We start from the raw sequence: 16,836 nt of genomic DNA on the forward strand, positions 1-16,836 counted from the left end.
TTCTGGGGTATGTGAGAGATTTGGCTTAGGCCACAGAGTTGACCCGGTCTAGGCCCATCATGAGTCCATGCTTTGGGAGTGGACATGGACTGGGCGGGTTATTCTGAAGCAAGTAGGGTTTGGAGCGGTCCAGAAGGTGGACATTTGCTCCGCCTCAGCCCCAAGGAACTCTCCCCACCCTATTAGCGCAGAGGCGGGCTTCTGGAGGGGCGAAGCGTCCTCCTCACGAGCCCGGAACCTTTCTTCTCCTCCCGGCTCAGGTTCCGGGAGCTGAAGCTCGGGCGGGCCGGAAGTGGAGGCGGTTGGTGGGGTTGGCGGGGCTCAGGGACGCAGCGCGGGCGGCGGTTTGTGAGCTTCGGGTGGGTCGAGTATAGTGACCGGCGTCCCGCTGTTTGGCCCTGGCGGGGTTGTGCCCGGCTGGACTGTGCGCGGCGGCAGTGAAACCCAACGCGGCGCGGACTCAGGCGCCGGCGACTGGGCCCATGGCCTCCTCTTGTGCGAGCATCGACATAGAGGACGCCACGCAGCACCTGCGGGACATCCTCAAGCTGGACCGGCCGGCGGGAGGTGAGCCGGGACAGTGGGGGTGGGCCCCCATGAGCGGTCAGAAGGGCGGCGCGGGCCTTGGCTGCCTTCATGGCCCTGGGGTCCCTCAGGACCAGCTCCGCATCCTTCCATCTGGTAAGGGCAGACAAGGGTCGGAGGATCGGAGGGTCGGAGGGGTGTGCTTACCCAAGTGCGCAGACCCCAGGATGCGATCCTTCCCCATCCCGGAGCCGTGCCGCTCTGCCCTGTCCTTCAGCATCTCGGCTGAAGGTGAGGGCTCTTCTCTGAATCCGCAAAGCCCACCAGATGTCCTGGCAGCAACGTCTCTAGTGTTCCTGGGACTGGCCCGGGTTCCCTACCCTTTTACCATAGTTCACAGGGCTAATCTGGGCTCTGTACACCGAGTTCTGGGTCTTGAACTAGGCGCTGTGCTGAGCACCAAAGCAACTCGCCCTTCCTTCTGGAATGCAGACTCTAGGCCTGCGATTTTAAGACTGATTTTCTGGAGGAAGATGACCAACCAGTTCCCGTGTGCTCTCTGGGATTAAGGCAAACCACAGATTGCACAGTGCTGATTGGATCAGGCTGCAAACATTTGCAAGCGGTAGTTAATCTCCATTCATTTCTAATTTACCTGGGTTTGCAGTGGTACTTCCAAAGCTCCTCCTGCCCTCAGTGAGCTCCTAGGCCACAGAGTTAATGAGGTGTAATATAATGTTCTTCTCATTGAGAGAGAGAAGTGTTTTGGTTCTATGAGGAGGATGGAGTGGGTGGGGTAGGGGCTGGTCAATGCCTGAGAACAGCTGAGAGAAGAGCAGTATTTAGGCCAGGTCTTGTAATAGGGAGAGGGACTGGGGTGTCAGGAAAGACCTTCTACAGAGAGGAAATAGCATGTGTGAATGTACTAAAGTTTCATGGCAGATTCAGAGACCTGTGGAAAGTTGTAGTGGTCGAGAGACTGGCTGGTGATGGTGGTGTGGATGTGCAGCACCCAGAGCTGAGGACTGTGTTTCCTCAGACCCTGTTGTTAAACCTGCTGAAAAGCCCAAACTGGCCCCTTTTGGACACAGGCAGGGGTCCCCACTGCTGGGTTCAGCTAACCTCTAATCTCTGAGAAAATCCACCTGCTGCCTGAAACCCCTTTCCCCAGGCCTAGAGTGTGTGCTCCCGTGACTCTTGGGCTTGGCGTGGCCCTCTCATGCTTCTTAACTGCCACAAACGTTTGATGGAGCCTGGCATGGGTAACATGTAGCTTGTTTGCCCTCATACTAGCCTCCCTGGAAGGGAGAGTGGTCACCTTACCTCTTAGCATCACTCACTCTGATGCAAGTGAGGTGGCCTGAGGTTTTTCCTCTTAGATTGATGTTTGATTCCCCTGTTTGCCAAGTAGTACTTGCTTGTCTCCTCTTACTGGAGGACAATGTGAGATCCCAGGCTATTTTGTGACTAGAAACTTGCCAGATTCCTGAATATGAAGCCCTAGTCTCCTTGCCACCTGGGAGTTTTGGAGTAGTGATTGAGCCTATGAGACTGCTTGAAATACAGCTAATGGTAAAACCAATGGTAAACAACTGAAATGCTATCTGTCCTACTCATACACCCTACCCCATAATTTCTCTCCTCTTTGGCCAGCTCCTTCACGTCCATAGTGGTTTCTTCTGAGCTCATGTCTTTGTGAGGCAGTCTCCTTCCTTCCTTTCTTCCACATCTTAATCATGTCTTTCCATGCCTTAGGAGCCCATCCTCTCTTCCCCAGCTCCTCCACTACTTTGGTCCAGGTCCTGATATCTCTCACCTGGATTCTAAACTATCCTACATGTCACTTTAGAACAGTCAGTCCTCTGGCCATAGCAGATCATGCTACCTTCCCATTCAAAACTCTTCTGTGGCTCTCATTACCACAGGGAAAATCAAAGCACCCCAGCCTCATTCCTGAGACCTCTGCAGCCTTGTTTTCCCTGCATCCTTCCCATGTTTGTGTTCCAGCCACACTACTACTATAAAGTCTGTCCTGACTATTTCTCTGCCCTTCTTCAAGTACGCAGAGTCCTTGTGTACTGATCCAGGCCTAAATATTAACTGGCCACAGAGGGTTCTTGATGACTTACACCCCTCCCCCAGGTAGAAGAGCCTCATGCTCATCCTTGATCCTAGCATACATTGGGTTCACCGTCAGTGCTTATAGAATGAATTGAACAAAGGGCCCTCCTCCCCGCTGACGTGCCTTGTTGAGTGTTCCTAGAGCACCTCATGATTCTTGAATGGAACCCTGCAGAAGGAGAGGCCAGTGGGCAGGTGGAACAAACTCGTCAGAGTGGCCCTTTCTGCCCCTAGGCCCCAGTGCAGAGAACCAACGACCATCTAATGCCTACAATGGAGATCTCAATGGGCTCCTGGTCCCAGACCCCCTCTGCTCAGGTGACAGTGCTTCAACAAACAAGCCTGGTTTCCGAGCCATGCCACCTATTAACCTGCAGGAAAAGCAGGTCATGTGAGTGTCTGGGAGATGGTAGTGGGGTCTTTGAGGTATTTGCTAACTAAAGGCATAAGGTGGGGGAAGAGGGTCCGGCAGTCTCTGCTGCTTCCCCGCAAGACAGCCTGGGGTAGAATGCTTCACTTGGATGAGGGCCACAGACAAGGGCTTGGCCTCTATCTGAAATTTGGGCTCCTGGTTTAGCATGGAAGTAGAACCATTCCCAAGGAGGGAGGTGAGCAAGAGAAGCTATGGATTTGGGGACCAGTGAATCAGGCAGATCAGGGCATCTGGGGCTTGACACTTTCACCAGAGTGGCTGCATCCTCTCCCCTCAACCCTGCCCATTGAGACTTCGGGTGAACAAGAGTCATGCTTGTGCACCCTTCTCTCCAGCTGCCTCTTAGGAGACGACAGTTCCACTGGCATTGGAATTTTGGCCAAGGAGGTGGAGATTGTGGCCAGCAGTGACTCTAGCATCTCGAGCAAGGCACGGGGGAGCAACAAGGTGGGCACCAAGATGTTGTGGCATGTATAATGGCTGGGGCACAGTTAGGCTGTCCCTCCCTTATTCCATGCTGCCAGTTCTTATGGGGACTATCCTAACAGACAGATAGTGTACCCCAGTCTCAGGAAGCCAGTGTTGGCTGCCAAGTCTTTGTGGGAATCTGACCCTAAGAGTTGTGACTGGGAGGCTGGGCTTGCACATATGGCCTCTCCTGTCCCCAGGCATGCTGGGGGCTACTTCAGCTCCAGGAAAGCCACCGCAGCCCTTGACTTCTGTGACCTTCCTCACTCTTGGTTCTCAGGTGAAAATTCAGCCTGTCGCCAAGTATGACTGGGAGCAGAAATACTACTATGGCAACTTGATTGCTGTGTCCAACTCTTTCTTGGCCTATGCTATTCGGGGTGAGTAGGAGCAGTACAGAGGAGGAACATGTTCTGCTTGAAGCCCCAGAGGGGAAGCTCTGCGGTCGTCGGGTCACTCAGCCCCCTCGGACTGTAGAGGTGTGATGGCAGGCTCGTCTGCAATGCCCCCAGCTCTGCCCAGCCCTCTGGAGCTCAGTGAGAAAACTGAGCCTCAGACTGGTAATGGCAGAGAGGCAGGCAAGGGCAGGGCCTGTCTGTTGCCACCTGGTCCTGAGTTTATTCACGGCCTACCACTCTCCTGATTCCAGCTGCCAACAACGGCTCAGCAATGGTGCGAGTGATCAGTGTCAGCACTTCAGAGCGGACCCTGCTCAAAGGCTTCACAGGCAGCGTGGCTGATCTGGCCTTTGCACACCTCAATTCCCCACAGCTGGCCTGCCTGGATGAGGCAGGCAACCTGTTTGTATGGCGCTTGGCCCTGATTAATGGCAAAATTCAGTATCCTTTCCCAGGGTGGGACGGGGGACTGGAGAAAAGTGGGTGGAGCTGGGTCTGCCAGACCCACCGCATCATCCCTCCGACTAGCCCTTAACACCCTGCTCAGAGAGGAGATCTTGGTCCACATCCGCCAGCCAGAGGGCACTCCGCTGAACCACTTCCGCAGGATCATCTGGTGCCCCTTCATCCCTGAAGAGAGTGAGGACTGCTGTGAGGAGGGCAGCCCAACGGTGGCCCTGTTGCATGAGGACCGGGTGAGGGGGCTGGGCCTGGGGGGAGAGGGAGGGGCTAGTAGCAGTGGGGTAGTCATGGGCTGAGTGCTCACCTCCCGGTACCTGCCAGGCTGAGGTGTGGGACCTGGACATGCTCCGCACCAACCACAGCACCTGGCCTGTGGATGTCAGCCAGATCAAGCAGGGCTTCATCGTGGTAAAAGGCCACAGCACAGTAAGTCTGCCCTCTCGCCCCACCCCACTGTGTCCCTCGTCTATTCCCTGGACCCACAGCTGCCCAGACAGCTTTTCAGAACTGTGCCCATGGGACCTCTGAGCCTAGAGTGACCCCTCTCCTGTGGTGCTCACACCTGACCTGGCTATACCCCCCCTGGATCTGGGCTTCTCCACAGAGCTCCATTCAGTCAGTCTTTCAAACACACATGCAGATCCACTGTGGGTCAGCCTAGCTCACTTCCATCCTCACCTGAGAAGGACTTGCTCCCACCTCTAGTTGGTGGCAAAGCAAGGCTTTTTGGGTTCTTCTCAGTGCTTGAGTGAAGGGGCCCTCTCACCTGATGGGACTGTCCTGGCTACTGCAAGTCATGATGGCTTCGTCAAGTTCTGGCAGATCTACATCGAGGGACAGGATGAGCCACGGTAAGGCAGAGCCTGAGGGACTGGGCTCCCCTAGGTAGGGAATCAGATCGCCCACTCGGGCCCCTCATTTACTGCAGGTGTTTACATGAGTGGAAGCCTCATGATGGGCGGCCCCTCTCCTGCCTCCTGTTCTGTGACAACCACAAGAAACAGGATCCTGAGTGAGTGAGTGGGCAGGCTGGAGGGTGGTGGGCTGGACCTTGGGCTACCATAAAGGGCCCCGCCAGCCACTCAGTGCCTTGCTGCTTTGCAGGGTCCCTTTCTGGAGATTCCTCATTACTGGCGCTGACCAGAATCGGGAGCTGAAGATGTGGTGCACGGTGTCCTGGACCTGCCTGCAGACCATTCGGTAAGCAGGGGCTGTGGGGCTGGGCAGGGGCAGGCTTGGTGATATAGGTCCTTCCCATCCTAAGTCTCATTTATCCTGCCTCATCCCCCCATCCAGCTTCTCCCCAGATATCTTCAGCCCAGTGAGTGTGCCCCCCAGCCTCAAGGTTTGCCTGGACCTCTCAGCGGAATACCTGATCCTCAGTGATGTACAGCGGAAGGTGGGCTGCAGTGGGAGCAGAGTGGGTAGCATCAGGGGGATGAAGGTGTGTGTGGCTCATCTGGGGCCTTCCTAGCCCCTGAACTCAGCTGTGACCTTGCCACCCGTGCAGGTCCTCTACGTGATGGAACTGCTGCAGAACCAGGAGGAGGGCCGGGCCTGCTTCAGCTCCATCTCTGAGTTCCTTCTAACCCACCCTGTACTGAGCTTCGGTATCCAGGTTGTGAGTCGCTGCCGGCTGCGGCACACAGAGGTGCTGCCTGCCGAGGAGGAGAATGACAGCCTTGGGGCCGGTGAGCTGCTCAGGGTCGGGGGTCTGTGTTGGGAGGCAGGGGAGTGCTAAGGTACAGAGTGTCAGGGGCTTAGTCATCCACATTGTCCTTATAGACGGGACCCATGGAGCAGGTGCAATGGAGTCTGCAGCCGGTGTGCTCATCAAGCTCTTTTGTGTGCACACTAAGTAAGTGTGTTGGGGAGGGGGGCCGCCTGTTCCCAGTCAGTGCCCCTCCCTACCGTCCTGCCTCTGACTGTCATTTTCTCTCTCTGACTGTCATTTTCTTTCTCTGCTCATACTGCAGGGCATTACAGGACGTCCAGATCCGCTTTCAGCCACAGCTGAACCCTGACGTTGTGGCCCCACTCCCCTCGCACTCTACCCATGAAGACTTTCGTGAGTTAGGGGTGAGAGGGAAGTGGGTTTTGACCAGGGTGTGAGATCTGACTTAAGTGGTAGCCTTCCCCACAGCATTTGGAGAGTCTCGGCCAGAGCTGGGCTCAGAGGGCCTGGGATCAGCTACTCATGGCTCCCAGCCTGACCTCCGACGTATCGTGGAGTTGCCTGCACCAGCTGACTTCCTCAGTCTGAGCAGTGAGACCAAGCCCAAGCTGATGACACCTGACGCCTTCATGACGCCTAGCGCCTCCCTGCAGCAGGTGTGCTTGGGAGGAGTGGGCTTCGAGGAAGGTGGTACGTGGGGATGCTCTCCACAGCCACAGCCCTCATTCTCCATGTTTCCCCAGATTGCTGCATCTCCCAGCAGCAGCAGCAGCAGCAGCAGCAGTAGCAGCAGCAGCAGCTCCTCTCTGACAGCCGTGTCTGCCATGAGCAGTACTTCGGCCGTGGACCCCTCCTTGCCCAGGTGAAGTGAGGGGCAGAGAGAGGGGCAGGGGCTGGTGCCAGGAGGCACCAGGCTTTGTCTACTTATACCTCATCCTCCTGCCACCAGGCCACCTGAGGAGCTGACCTTGAGCCCCAAGCTACAGCTGGATGGTGGTCTGACCATGAGCAGCAGCAGCCTGCAGGCAAGCCCACGTGGGCTCCTGCCCAGCCTGCTCCCAGGTCCGGCTGACAAACTGACTCCTAAAGGGTCTGGTCAGGTGCGTGTGTGGGTGTGTGAAGTGCAGGGTGGCAGGCATGTGAGGGTGGGGAGGTTGGGGGCGATCTCCCAGTTTCCTGTGTGCTGGTCCTACTCTGCCTCAGATAGCCCGTGTTTCCCCTGAGGGTATCTTAGCCCCCAGTGTCCCTGGAGAGCAGCCCCCCAGCCTCTCTTTCCCCCTCCTCTTCTGACTGTGACCATTTATGACTTGCGTCCCCATCCCCCGTGTCCCATCTCTCATCACTGCACACACCAGTGCATCATCTCCATACTTGTTTTAGCCCTACCTCCCACCATTTAAGTCTTATCTTGGTCCCCTCAGGTGCCTACTGCTGCCTCTGCACTCGCCCTGGAGCTGCAGGAAGTGGAACCCCTGGGGCTGCCTCAGGCTTCCCCCAGCCGCACCCGCTCCCCCGATGTTATCTCCTCAGCCTCCACTGCCTTGTCCCAGGACATCCCTGAGATTGCATCTGAGGCGCTGTCCCGTGGCTTTGGCGCCTCTGCTCCTGAGGGCCTGGAGCCAGACAGCATGGCCTCAGCGGCCTCGGCGCTCCACCTGTTGTCTCCACGGCCCCGGCCAGGGCCCGAGCTCGGCCCCCAGCTTAGCCTGGATGGGGTCCCTGGGGATGGGGATCGGCATAGTACCCCTTCCCTCCTGGAGGCAGCCTTGACCCAGGAGGCCACAGCCCCTGACAGTCAGGTCTGGCCTACAGCTCCAGACATCACTCGCGAGACCTGCAGCAGCCTGGCAGAGAGGTGAGGAGCTTGGAGGGTAGGCGGGGGGAGTGTACCAATGGTAGGGGCTTCAGGTAGAGTCATCCGCCACTGACTTGGCTTGGCCCTCCCCAGCCCCCGGAATGGCCTCCAGGAAAAGCACAAGAGCCTGGCCTTCCACCGACCACCTTATCACCTGCTGCAGCAACACGACAGCCAGGACGCCAGTGCCGAGCAAAGGTAGGCATCACACTGCACATTCCTCTCCGGGGAGGGCCAGCCAGTGGGCAAGTGCCTATCTCTCTCCCTCCTCTTCCCCCAGTGACCATGATGACGAGGTGGCCAGCCTCGCCTCTGCTGCAGGGAACTTTGGCACCAAAGTGCCCACTCCACGTCTTCCAGCCAAGGACTGGAAGACCAAGGGATCCCCTCGGGCCTCACCCAAGCTCAAGAGAAAGGGCAAAAAGGATGATGGGTAGGAGGGGTCCGGGGGTCAGGGAGGGGGTGGTCTTCAGGCTGCCTGCGTGACATGGCCTGAGGTGCTTCTCACCTATGGCAGGGATTCATCCTTGGGATCCCGGCTCACAGAGCACCAGGTGAGTGAGCAGAGAGAGTCCCTTTCTGCTTCTGGGACTCCTGCCTGTGGGGGTGGGGGAGGTGGCCAGACCTTCCCCTGGTCTGATGTGGGGGATGAGCAGGGCAGACATCAGGTGACTTTTGGTATTACTGGCAGGTGGCAGAAACCCCTGAGGACTGGCCGGCACTGATCTGGCAGCAGCAGAGAGAGCTGGCACAGCTGCGGCACAGCCAAGAAGAGCTGCTGCAGCGCCTGTGCGCCCAGCTTGAAGGCCTGCAGAGCACCGTCACAGGCCACGTGGAGCGAGCCCTGGAGTCAAGGCACGAGCAGGAGCGTATCCTTGGGGGCAAGGGCACAGCTGGGACAGGGATGCACCCATGTTCTCTGCCCAGGACGGGATGTGGGACCTCCTCCGGGTCTGTTCCTTAGCAACAGCACAGAGCGGCGACTGGAGCGGGCCCTGGCCGAGGGGCAGCAGCGGGGTGGGCAGCTGCAGGAGCAGCTGACACAGCAGCTATCCCAGGCGCTGTCTTCAGCGGTGGCAGGGCGGCTGGAGCGCAGCGTACGAGACGAGATCAAGAAGACGGTTCCTCCATGTGAGTTTCACATGGAGACTTCTGGGCAGGCCATATTCGAAGGGCCCTCTCCCTGTCAAGCCTCGTCTCATGGCTCGACCCCTCCCTCCTTCCCCTGTCCCAGGTGTCTCCCGGAGTCTGGAGCCCGTGGCTGGCCAGCTCAGCAACTCGGTGGCCACCAAACTCACAGCTGTGGAGAGTAGCATGAAAGAGAACATCTCTAAGCTGCTCAAGTCCAAGGTGCTGTAGGGCCCAAAATGAGGGAAGTGGGTGGTGGGCATGAGCTCAAGACTCAACTCATCCCCTCCTCCACCCCTAGAACTTGACAGATGCCATTGCCCGAGCAGCCGCAGACACATTACAGGGGCCAATGCAGGCCGCCTACCGGGAAGCCTTCCAGAGTGTGGTCCTGCCCGCCTTCGAGAAGAGCTGCCAGGCCATGTTCCAGCAGATCAATGACAGCTTCCGACTGGGCACACAGGAGTGTGAGTGAGGTCTTCTGCTTCAGGGAGGGAGAGGCCATCCTCTTTTCCCCATTGTCCCTCTCATGGCTCCCATGGTCACTTTTCAGACTTGCAGCAGTTGGAGAGCCACATGAAGAGCCGCAAGGCACGAGAGCAGGAGGCACGGGAGCCTGTGCTGGCCCAGCTTCGGGGCCTGGTCGGCACCCTGCAGGGGGCCACGGAGCAGATGGCGGCCACTGTGTCTGGCAGCGTTCGGGCTGAGGTGCAGCACCAGCTGCACGTGGCCGTGGGCAGGTGGGTGGCCTGAGCACAGCTAGGTGGTGGGTGTGGAAAGGGCCAGACCCAACCGCATATTGACCTCGTCTCCCTCACTTGCCTCGTAGCCTGCAGGAGGCGATTCTAGCACAGGTACAGCGCATCGTGAAGGGCGAGGTGAGTGTGGCTCTCAAGGAGCAGCAGGCCGCCGTCACCTCTAGCATCATGCAGGCCATGCGCTCAGCCGCCGGCACACCTGTCCCTGCTGCCCACCTCGACTGCCAAGCCCAGCAAGCCCATATCCTGCAGCTGCTGCAGCAGGGCCACCTCAATCAGGCCTTCCAGCAGGTAAGCCAGGCACTGGGCCCAGGTAGAGGCCAGTGTCTCCTGACAAGACCCACACTCCCCATCAGACTTCGGGTGGTCTGGCAGCAGACTTTTCTTGGTTCTCTTTGCCTCCAGGCCATTTCCCTTGCTTTTCCCTCTGCCTGGACCCTGGATCCCTTTATTTCTACCTCAGTCCATCTTGCTTTGTCACTACCTTTCTCAGAAATCTTTCCTGATCCTCTAGAGTAACAGCAGCCCTTCAGTGCTCTCTGGGCCCCTGAGCAACTCCCTCAGGATGCCCTACTCTGCAGTCATCCTCTCCCAGGCCACCTAGCCAGACAAGCAGGCATTCCATCTTGACATCAGCTATAAACTCTTCTCTACTCAGGCCCTGACAGCTGCCGACCTGAACCTGGTGCTATACGTGTGTGAAACAGTGGACCCAGGCCAGGTTTTTGGGCAGCCACCTTGCCCCCTCTCCCAGCCTGTACTCCTTTCTCTCATCCAGCAACTGGCCTCTGATCTTGGCACTCGAACTGACCTCAAGCTCAGGTGAGTGGGAATAGTCGGGGACTAGAGCTGGGGTGAAGGTGGGTGAGTACTTCAAAGCAGAGACTCCCACTCCTACCTGACTCCCCTTCCTGGTGTTCTCCACCAGTCCCCTCTGCCCCCACCCATCTCAGGCTTTGAGACCTCCATTGTCAGCAGCCCCTCTGGGCCTCATAGCCACCAGGGGGCGTGCTCCTCTGCTGGAGGCCACCTGTAGTCAGTCTTTTTCCTCTATCCCCAGCTACCTGGAAGAGGCTGTAATGCACCTGGACCACAGTGACCCCATCACTCGGGACCACATGGGCTCCGTCATGGCTCAGGTGCGCCAGAAGCTCTTCCAGTTCCTGCAGGCGGAGCCACACAACTCACTTGGCAAAGCAGCCCGGCGTCTCAGCCTCATGCTGCACGGCCTTATGACCCCCAGCCTCCCTTAGCTAAGCCTGCTTTGTCCAGGGTGAGGTGGCACTGAAGGCCAACAGACAGGCTTAGGCCAAAGTAGGGTCATGCCTGCCAGTTACCTGCTCAGGCTCCCACCTTTGGAGAGTTTTACGGGGATAGCACTGGCTGTGGTAGCCAGCAGGTGTAGGCTGGGCCCAGAGTGGGTATTGTGCCTTCTTGGGTTCTGCCATGCCTGGAGCATAACCCCCGAGATTATGACACCACTTAAGTTGAATTTTCCATGTTCCTTTTTACCTCCGATTTGGGTCTTTTTGTTTTTGAAAAAACATTGAGAAATTCAAGTAAATGTTTTTGGAATAAAATGGAGTACGTGTGTGCTTTTCATGTGTCTTTGGTGTGACTTTGATAACTGCCCTCTCTTAACCTGCCCCCTTTCTTCTCCCTATGCGGAGCTCTGTCTAGGCAAACCCATCCCAGGGGGCCTGGACACCACCCTCATCTGCCCAGCTACTCTCCCAGATCTCTCCTCTCCATCTCCAAGGCAAAGGCCCCCCGGGGTCAGCTCAGCACCCCACTATGCTCCTGGTTCTCCTCTCTGGAGTCCCTCCCTCCTCTTTTGCCTATTGGAACTGGGGTGGGGCTTCTGGGTGGCTGAGCCCCGCCCCCCATCCAATCACAGTGCCTCCTCCCGGAGGCTGGGCCGAAGGGCTGCCCTCCAAGCTGCTAGCCCTGTTAGTAGGCTCCCAGCTGGGGATGATGCGCTGCTGCTGCTGCTGCTTCTGTCACCACCGGCAACTGCCCTGTGCGCTGGGGCTGCTGCTGTTGCTACTGCTGCCGCCCCTCGGTGAGTGCCCAGACCCATACTGTCCACACGTCCTCCCCACAGGCTGGGTGTAGGCTGTGTGGGAGCTGAGGCACAGCCTTCCTGAGTGCCAAGAGCCAGGGTAGAGAGGTGAAAGGGCTCCAGGGAGGGAAGAATGTGACCCAGTGACTGAAAGATGTAAAGTGAGGGGTGTGAACTGAACCCTAGTTTCAGAGGGAAGAACCCCCAAATTCCACAGTCTGATAAGCAGAGGCTTGACCTCTTGTGGGACTCCCAGACCAACCCTGGGATCTCTGAGGTCCTCTCCTAGGGTCGGGCCTGGATCTCAACCCCCTCTATCCTGACCCATTGGGAAACACCTGTATTCAGGAAGGTGTCTAGGCTACAGAGAAACTGGCTTTTGCCAGGGGCCCTGTCCCCATTACCCATGTCCATGCTCCTTCAATTGGACCGTTCTCACCTGACCTGGGGCCCAGAACTCGGAGAAAGCCAACCCCTGGGATGAGACTTCTCCTCCCACGCCCACCTATCCTGTCTGGGTCCTCCTAGAAGGGGTGGTGGCAGGTGGTCCCCAGGTGTGCCCCTTGGTTCCCTGGGGTGCCCCTTTCACGCTGAGTCACGTCCCCAGAAAGCTCCCTGGTAAACAAGCCTCTGGGAGTTGGGGGGTTGAGGGTGCACTGCCTCATCCTATCAATTAGTCTCCACCCCCACCCGCAGTCCCTGTATCTCCCCTGGCAGCAGCTGCAGCGGGCCCAGGCCGCTGTGACACCATATACCAGGGCTTTGCTGAGTGTCTCATCCGCTTGGGAGACGGCATGGGCCACGGAGGCGAACTGGAGACCGTCTGCAGGTATGGGCAGGTGCGAGGGCAACATCACCCTTGGGATCTGAGCCTTTTCCCTCCCATCCCAAAGCCCCCCCTGCCCCACCTAATTCCCCTAACCCCATACCCTTAACAGGTCTTGGAATGACTTCCACACCTGTGCCTCGCGAGTCCTATTGGGCTGCCCGGAGGAGGCAGCCGCCGTGTGGGAGTCACTACAGCAAGAAGCTCGCCGGGCCCCACACCCAGATAACTTGCACACTCTCTGTGGCACCCCTGTGCGCCTTCAGGAGCGTGGGGTGGGCCCAGAGACCAACCAGGAAACCCTGCGGGCGACAGCGCCAGCACCCACCCCGGCCCCCATGCCCCCGCTGCTGGCAGCTGCTCTGGTGCTGGCCTGCCTCCTGGGGCCCCTGGCCTAGCCAGTCCAGTTGGGTAGTGATGCCCCCGCCTCCAGCCCTGCTCTGGTGGCTGCCGTCGGCCTCCTCAGAGCACACTTGGCTTTCATTAAAGGTATTTATATTTGTACTAAGTTCCTTCCTTCCTTTCTGCTGAGGCCCGCTTGGCTGGGGTTGAGGCCTCCAGAAACATCCCCAAGATGACATGGGCGGGGCCGAAGGCTGCCACAGGGGACTCAGTCTTTCTCCTCACAAACACTCATTTCCCAGGGGCAGGGCAGAGCTTTCCACTGCCAGCAGGTTCCAAGAGTTCTGTCCGGGAATGTCTCTCTCTCTCTGTTCTCCCAGGCTGGCACTCCTACCTTCCTGCCCCTCCTGCGCTGGCCTGTAGGTGCCTCGTGAGGTGGTAGAACGTCCCCATCCCCACCCCCAGCCAGTCCACCCTTCTCCCAGCTTCCAGGCTCCTGACCATCTCACCTCATGCTCCCTCTGCTGAACTACCCCCTTAGCCTTCAAGACAAAGCTCAGATTAAGTACCCTTTCCTCTCCTTCTCTGGGGTGATGGTTCATCTGAGGGGAGCCTGTTCCAGAAGACGGGGAACCCCTGTTGGAGTCGACACTCAAGTCTCTGAGGTGACCGGGAACGGCAGAAACTGGGTCACAATGAGGGTTCTTCTGGCCTCTGCTCTGCACAAGCTTGTTCTCTGAGAAGAGGTGTGCTGCATGAGGTCAGAGAAATCCCGGAGGACTTTCTGGATGCACAGATGAATGTGCCATGTGTGAGGAGCCCCTGTTCTTCATGGTGGAGAAGAAGAGCAAGAATCAGCATGAGCAGAATCCTGAGGGAAGAAGAAGGCCTCGGAGAGGGGGAGACCCTCTACCATCCCTCTCAGGACCCTCTACCAAGTTTACCCCACACGACTTGAGTGAACACTGCCATGGCCTCCTCATTGGCTTCTACTGTCTCTCACTCCCTCTACCTTATTCTCCATTGAAAAACTGATCCTGATATTAAACTCCTTTTCATTGTCTGCAAGGCCCTATGTAAGTCAGCTGTGTGTCTATGTAGGATTGTTTATTCAGTCTCCTGAGTAACTCCCAGTCTATAGTAGCACACAGGAATGATCTACCTGCTCAGTCCTTGGGGTAAGGGGAGGTTTCAGAGAAGGAGCATGATAGAGAGTGATAGGTGGTAAAGATGCCAGAGTGACAAATGGTGGAGGAGAAGTGGGGCTGAGCTGGAGAGGGCTTTACAAGAGGGGCCCAAGGAATCAGCTGGGAGGGGAGGACGGGTGAGAGTCCAGAACTTGTCAGGCCAGGTTTGCACTAAAGCGCGTGCTGGGGGGTTGTTGGCCCTAGGACAGAATCAGGCCTGGTAGGTCCCTTGCTTAGGCTCCAAGGTGACAGGAGCCTCCAGAGACCTCCACTCTACTTCATCCAGAGGAGCCCTACTTCAGCAAGGCTTCCCAAACACCCTCTCATTCCAGTTAGCTAAGATGCCTCAGTTAACTCACTCTGCCCTGTCTTTGCTCCTGTATTTCCTTCACCTGTACTTTTATCCCCACTTCGCTCTCCCAACCATTCCTTACCCATCTTCTCACCTAAAGGAGAAAGTTCAAGTCAAAAAAACCCAGAACCACACCTGCTGACCACCAGTATCTTCTGGAAGGACACACCAGACTTTTATTCCTCTGGATCTTTATACATCTATTCTCTGTGCTCAGAATACCCTTCCTTATTTTCTCCTGGCAAACTCCTACTTCTTGTTCAGTATCCCCTCCTCCCTATCCCTGAATCCAGGCTGAATCAGAAGCCTCCTTCAGGTCCACACAGCTCCCAGGCTTTCTTCTGTCTCAGTACTGATAGCACTGGCTCACTGGCTTGTTACTGTCTGGGTCTAGGTCAGAATTCCCCACCGTGGATTCCCCAGGGGTCCTCTTCGTGTCTCCAGCACCCAACATAGGGGTGGGTATAAAGAATGCACTTGTGGGAGTGTGTGGAATGAAAAACAGAATCGCTAAAACCTGCATAGGAAATGTTACCGTCGGCAAGAGCTTGGCCTAAGAATGACTTCAGTATGGAGGGTATGTCTTCTTTGGGCTATTAACCTGAGCATACTATTGGGACAGATGGTGCTGGGGCTCCAAACCCCAAAAATCTTCCCAGAGGTACTCGAGGTGGGTGGCCAGGAGCAGCCTGCTTCCGGGAGCAGGGGCTCTGTAGTGCTGGCCAGCCGTCAAGGGGATTACCATCCTCCTGCTGTGACCTACTTTCCCCTGGTTTTTGCTCCCTAAGTCCCTGCTCTTCCCTGGAATTGAGTGACCTGGAGTGTATGCATGGGGTTGGGGGTGGGGACAGAATCTGCTCTCTGGCCAGGGGCTTAAGAGCTTTGTGTGTTTTATCCCAGAGCTAGAGGGAAGGGGTGGGCTGATGGCCAACCGGACTGGGTCCTAGACACAGCTGCCCAGGGCAGAGGATCATGGTAATGGTGCTTCTCACATTTGCAGCTCTGCAGACATGGAATAGCTATTGTTCAGGGGAAAATCTGGGGGCTAGATATCCTGAGCCCAGTTCCCCTTGCCTCAACATACCTCTTTATCTCAGGGCTCTGGAGTTCTTCACCAGAGCCCAGCACCTGCCCACAGCTTGCTCGATAAATATCTGTTGAATTAATTTACTGAATTTCTGTAAAACAGAGGTGTGGATTTCTAAACCCCATCAACCTTGGAATTCGATATTATTTTCTATCCTCACAATAACTGTGGGGGTCAGGATTTTTATCCCCAGTATACAAATAAGAAACATGAGGCTAGAGCTTCCCCTGCTAGTCCAGGGGTTGGGAATCTACCTGCCAATGCAGGGGACACAGGTTCAACCACTGGTCCAGGAGGATCCCACATATCACCGGGCCACATCTACTGAGCCCGCATGCCTAAGAGCCTTTGCTCTGCAACAAGAGAAACCACCGCAGTAAGAAGCCTGTACACCACCACAAAGAATAGCCCCCATTTGCTGCAACTAGAGAAAGCCCAAGCACAGCAACAAAAACCCAGTTCAGACTAAATAAATAAATCTTTTAAAAAGGAAAACAAACAAACCAACATGGGGTTTAGGGAGAGGAAGATATCTTCCTTAAGTTCATGCAACTGTGGAAGTGTCAGAGCTGGGATATAATTTCCTTTGTTTGGCCCCTAAGTTCATTCCTTGAAGCATAACACTAGACATATGGAAATAATTTTTAAAGTTTATTTATTTATTTTGGCCAAGCAGCTTGCAGGGAATCTTAGTTCCCCAACCAGGTATCAAACCTGTGCCCCCTGCAGTGAAAACACAGAGTCTTTACCACTGGACCACCAGGGAAGTCCCTAAAAGTTTTATTTTTTAATCTTTTATAAAGCCCTAGTACATAAAACAGACCGTGATGTTTTATGGTGTTAATATATGTTCAGGTTTAAAGTATAAGATTAACTTACACAGTCAAAGATAATTCCATGTATGAAATAAGGGTTCAATAAAAATTTTAATAAACAGACAGAAATGAGGAAGATGTATGGAGATTACACTCCTTTTAATAATTGAAAGTAGTCGTGGCCGAGTGGTTAAGGCGATGGGCTAGAAATCCATTGGGGTTTCCCCGCGCAGGTTCAAATCCTGCCGACTACGGTATCTTTCCCTTATGATGATTCCTATTGGGGCATAGCCAGTTTAGGAAGAATGCTATTTATTGCCTTGGTTCTTTTCCAGTCTTGCT

At 56.1% G+C, this 16,836-nt stretch overlaps 2 protein-coding genes and 1 non-coding gene across 4 annotated transcripts; all 3 read left to right on the plus strand.

Annotated features, from left to right (window-relative positions):
• Nucleotides 1–288: 288 nt before the first annotated feature.
• Nucleotides 289–11,423, plus strand: EDC4 (enhancer of mRNA decapping 4). 2 transcript variants are annotated; one of them, XM_019979694.2, is made up of 30 exons: nt 289–567; nt 1,018–1,150; nt 2,881–3,037; nt 3,415–3,526; nt 3,828–3,927; nt 4,197–4,386; nt 4,493–4,640; nt 4,729–4,833; nt 5,149–5,258; nt 5,336–5,419; nt 5,512–5,607; nt 5,704–5,806; nt 5,918–6,098; nt 6,193–6,265; nt 6,384–6,475; nt 6,551–6,738; nt 6,826–6,944; nt 7,032–7,182; nt 7,504–7,937; nt 8,031–8,135; nt 8,218–8,370; nt 8,455–8,491; nt 8,629–8,806; nt 8,913–9,068; nt 9,172–9,287; nt 9,367–9,532; nt 9,619–9,805; nt 9,895–10,114; nt 10,482–10,645; nt 10,884–11,423. In XM_019979694.2, the coding sequence occupies exons 3-30, from the start codon at nt 3,003–3,005 to the stop codon at nt 11,074–11,076; spliced, it is 3,996 nt and encodes a 1,331-aa protein (XP_019835253.1). In that variant the 5' UTR covers nt 289–567; nt 1,018–1,150; nt 2,881–3,002; the 3' UTR covers nt 11,077–11,423. The 2 variants fall into 2 exon arrangements, with proteins under 2 accessions (XP_019835253.1, XP_019835252.1); XM_019979693.2 differs by lacking the exon at nt 1,018–1,150.
• A 194-nt stretch (nt 11,424–11,617) lies between these two features.
• NRN1L (neuritin 1 like) lies at nt 11,618–14,121 on the plus strand. Its single transcript, XM_070770808.1, has 3 exons — nt 11,618–11,885; nt 12,582–12,714; nt 12,824–14,121. Exons 1-3 carry the CDS (start codon nt 11,618–11,620, stop codon nt 13,107–13,109), a joined length of 687 nt encoding a protein of 228 aa, XP_070626909.1. The 3' UTR covers nt 13,110–14,121.
• Nucleotides 14,122–16,666: 2,545 nt separating this feature from the next.
• TRNAS-AGA (transfer RNA serine (anticodon AGA)) lies at nt 16,667–16,748 on the plus strand. Its single transcript has one exon. It is a non-coding gene; the product is annotated as a tRNA-Ser (tRNA).
• Nucleotides 16,749–16,836: the final 88 nt, after the last annotated feature.

Source organism: Bos indicus, chromosome 18 (assembly GCF_029378745.1).
Source record: "Bos indicus isolate NIAB-ARS_2022 breed Sahiwal x Tharparkar chromosome 18, NIAB-ARS_B.indTharparkar_mat_pri_1.0, whole genome shotgun sequence".
Classification (NCBI taxonomy): Eukaryota; Metazoa; Chordata; class Mammalia; order Artiodactyla; family Bovidae; genus Bos; species Bos indicus.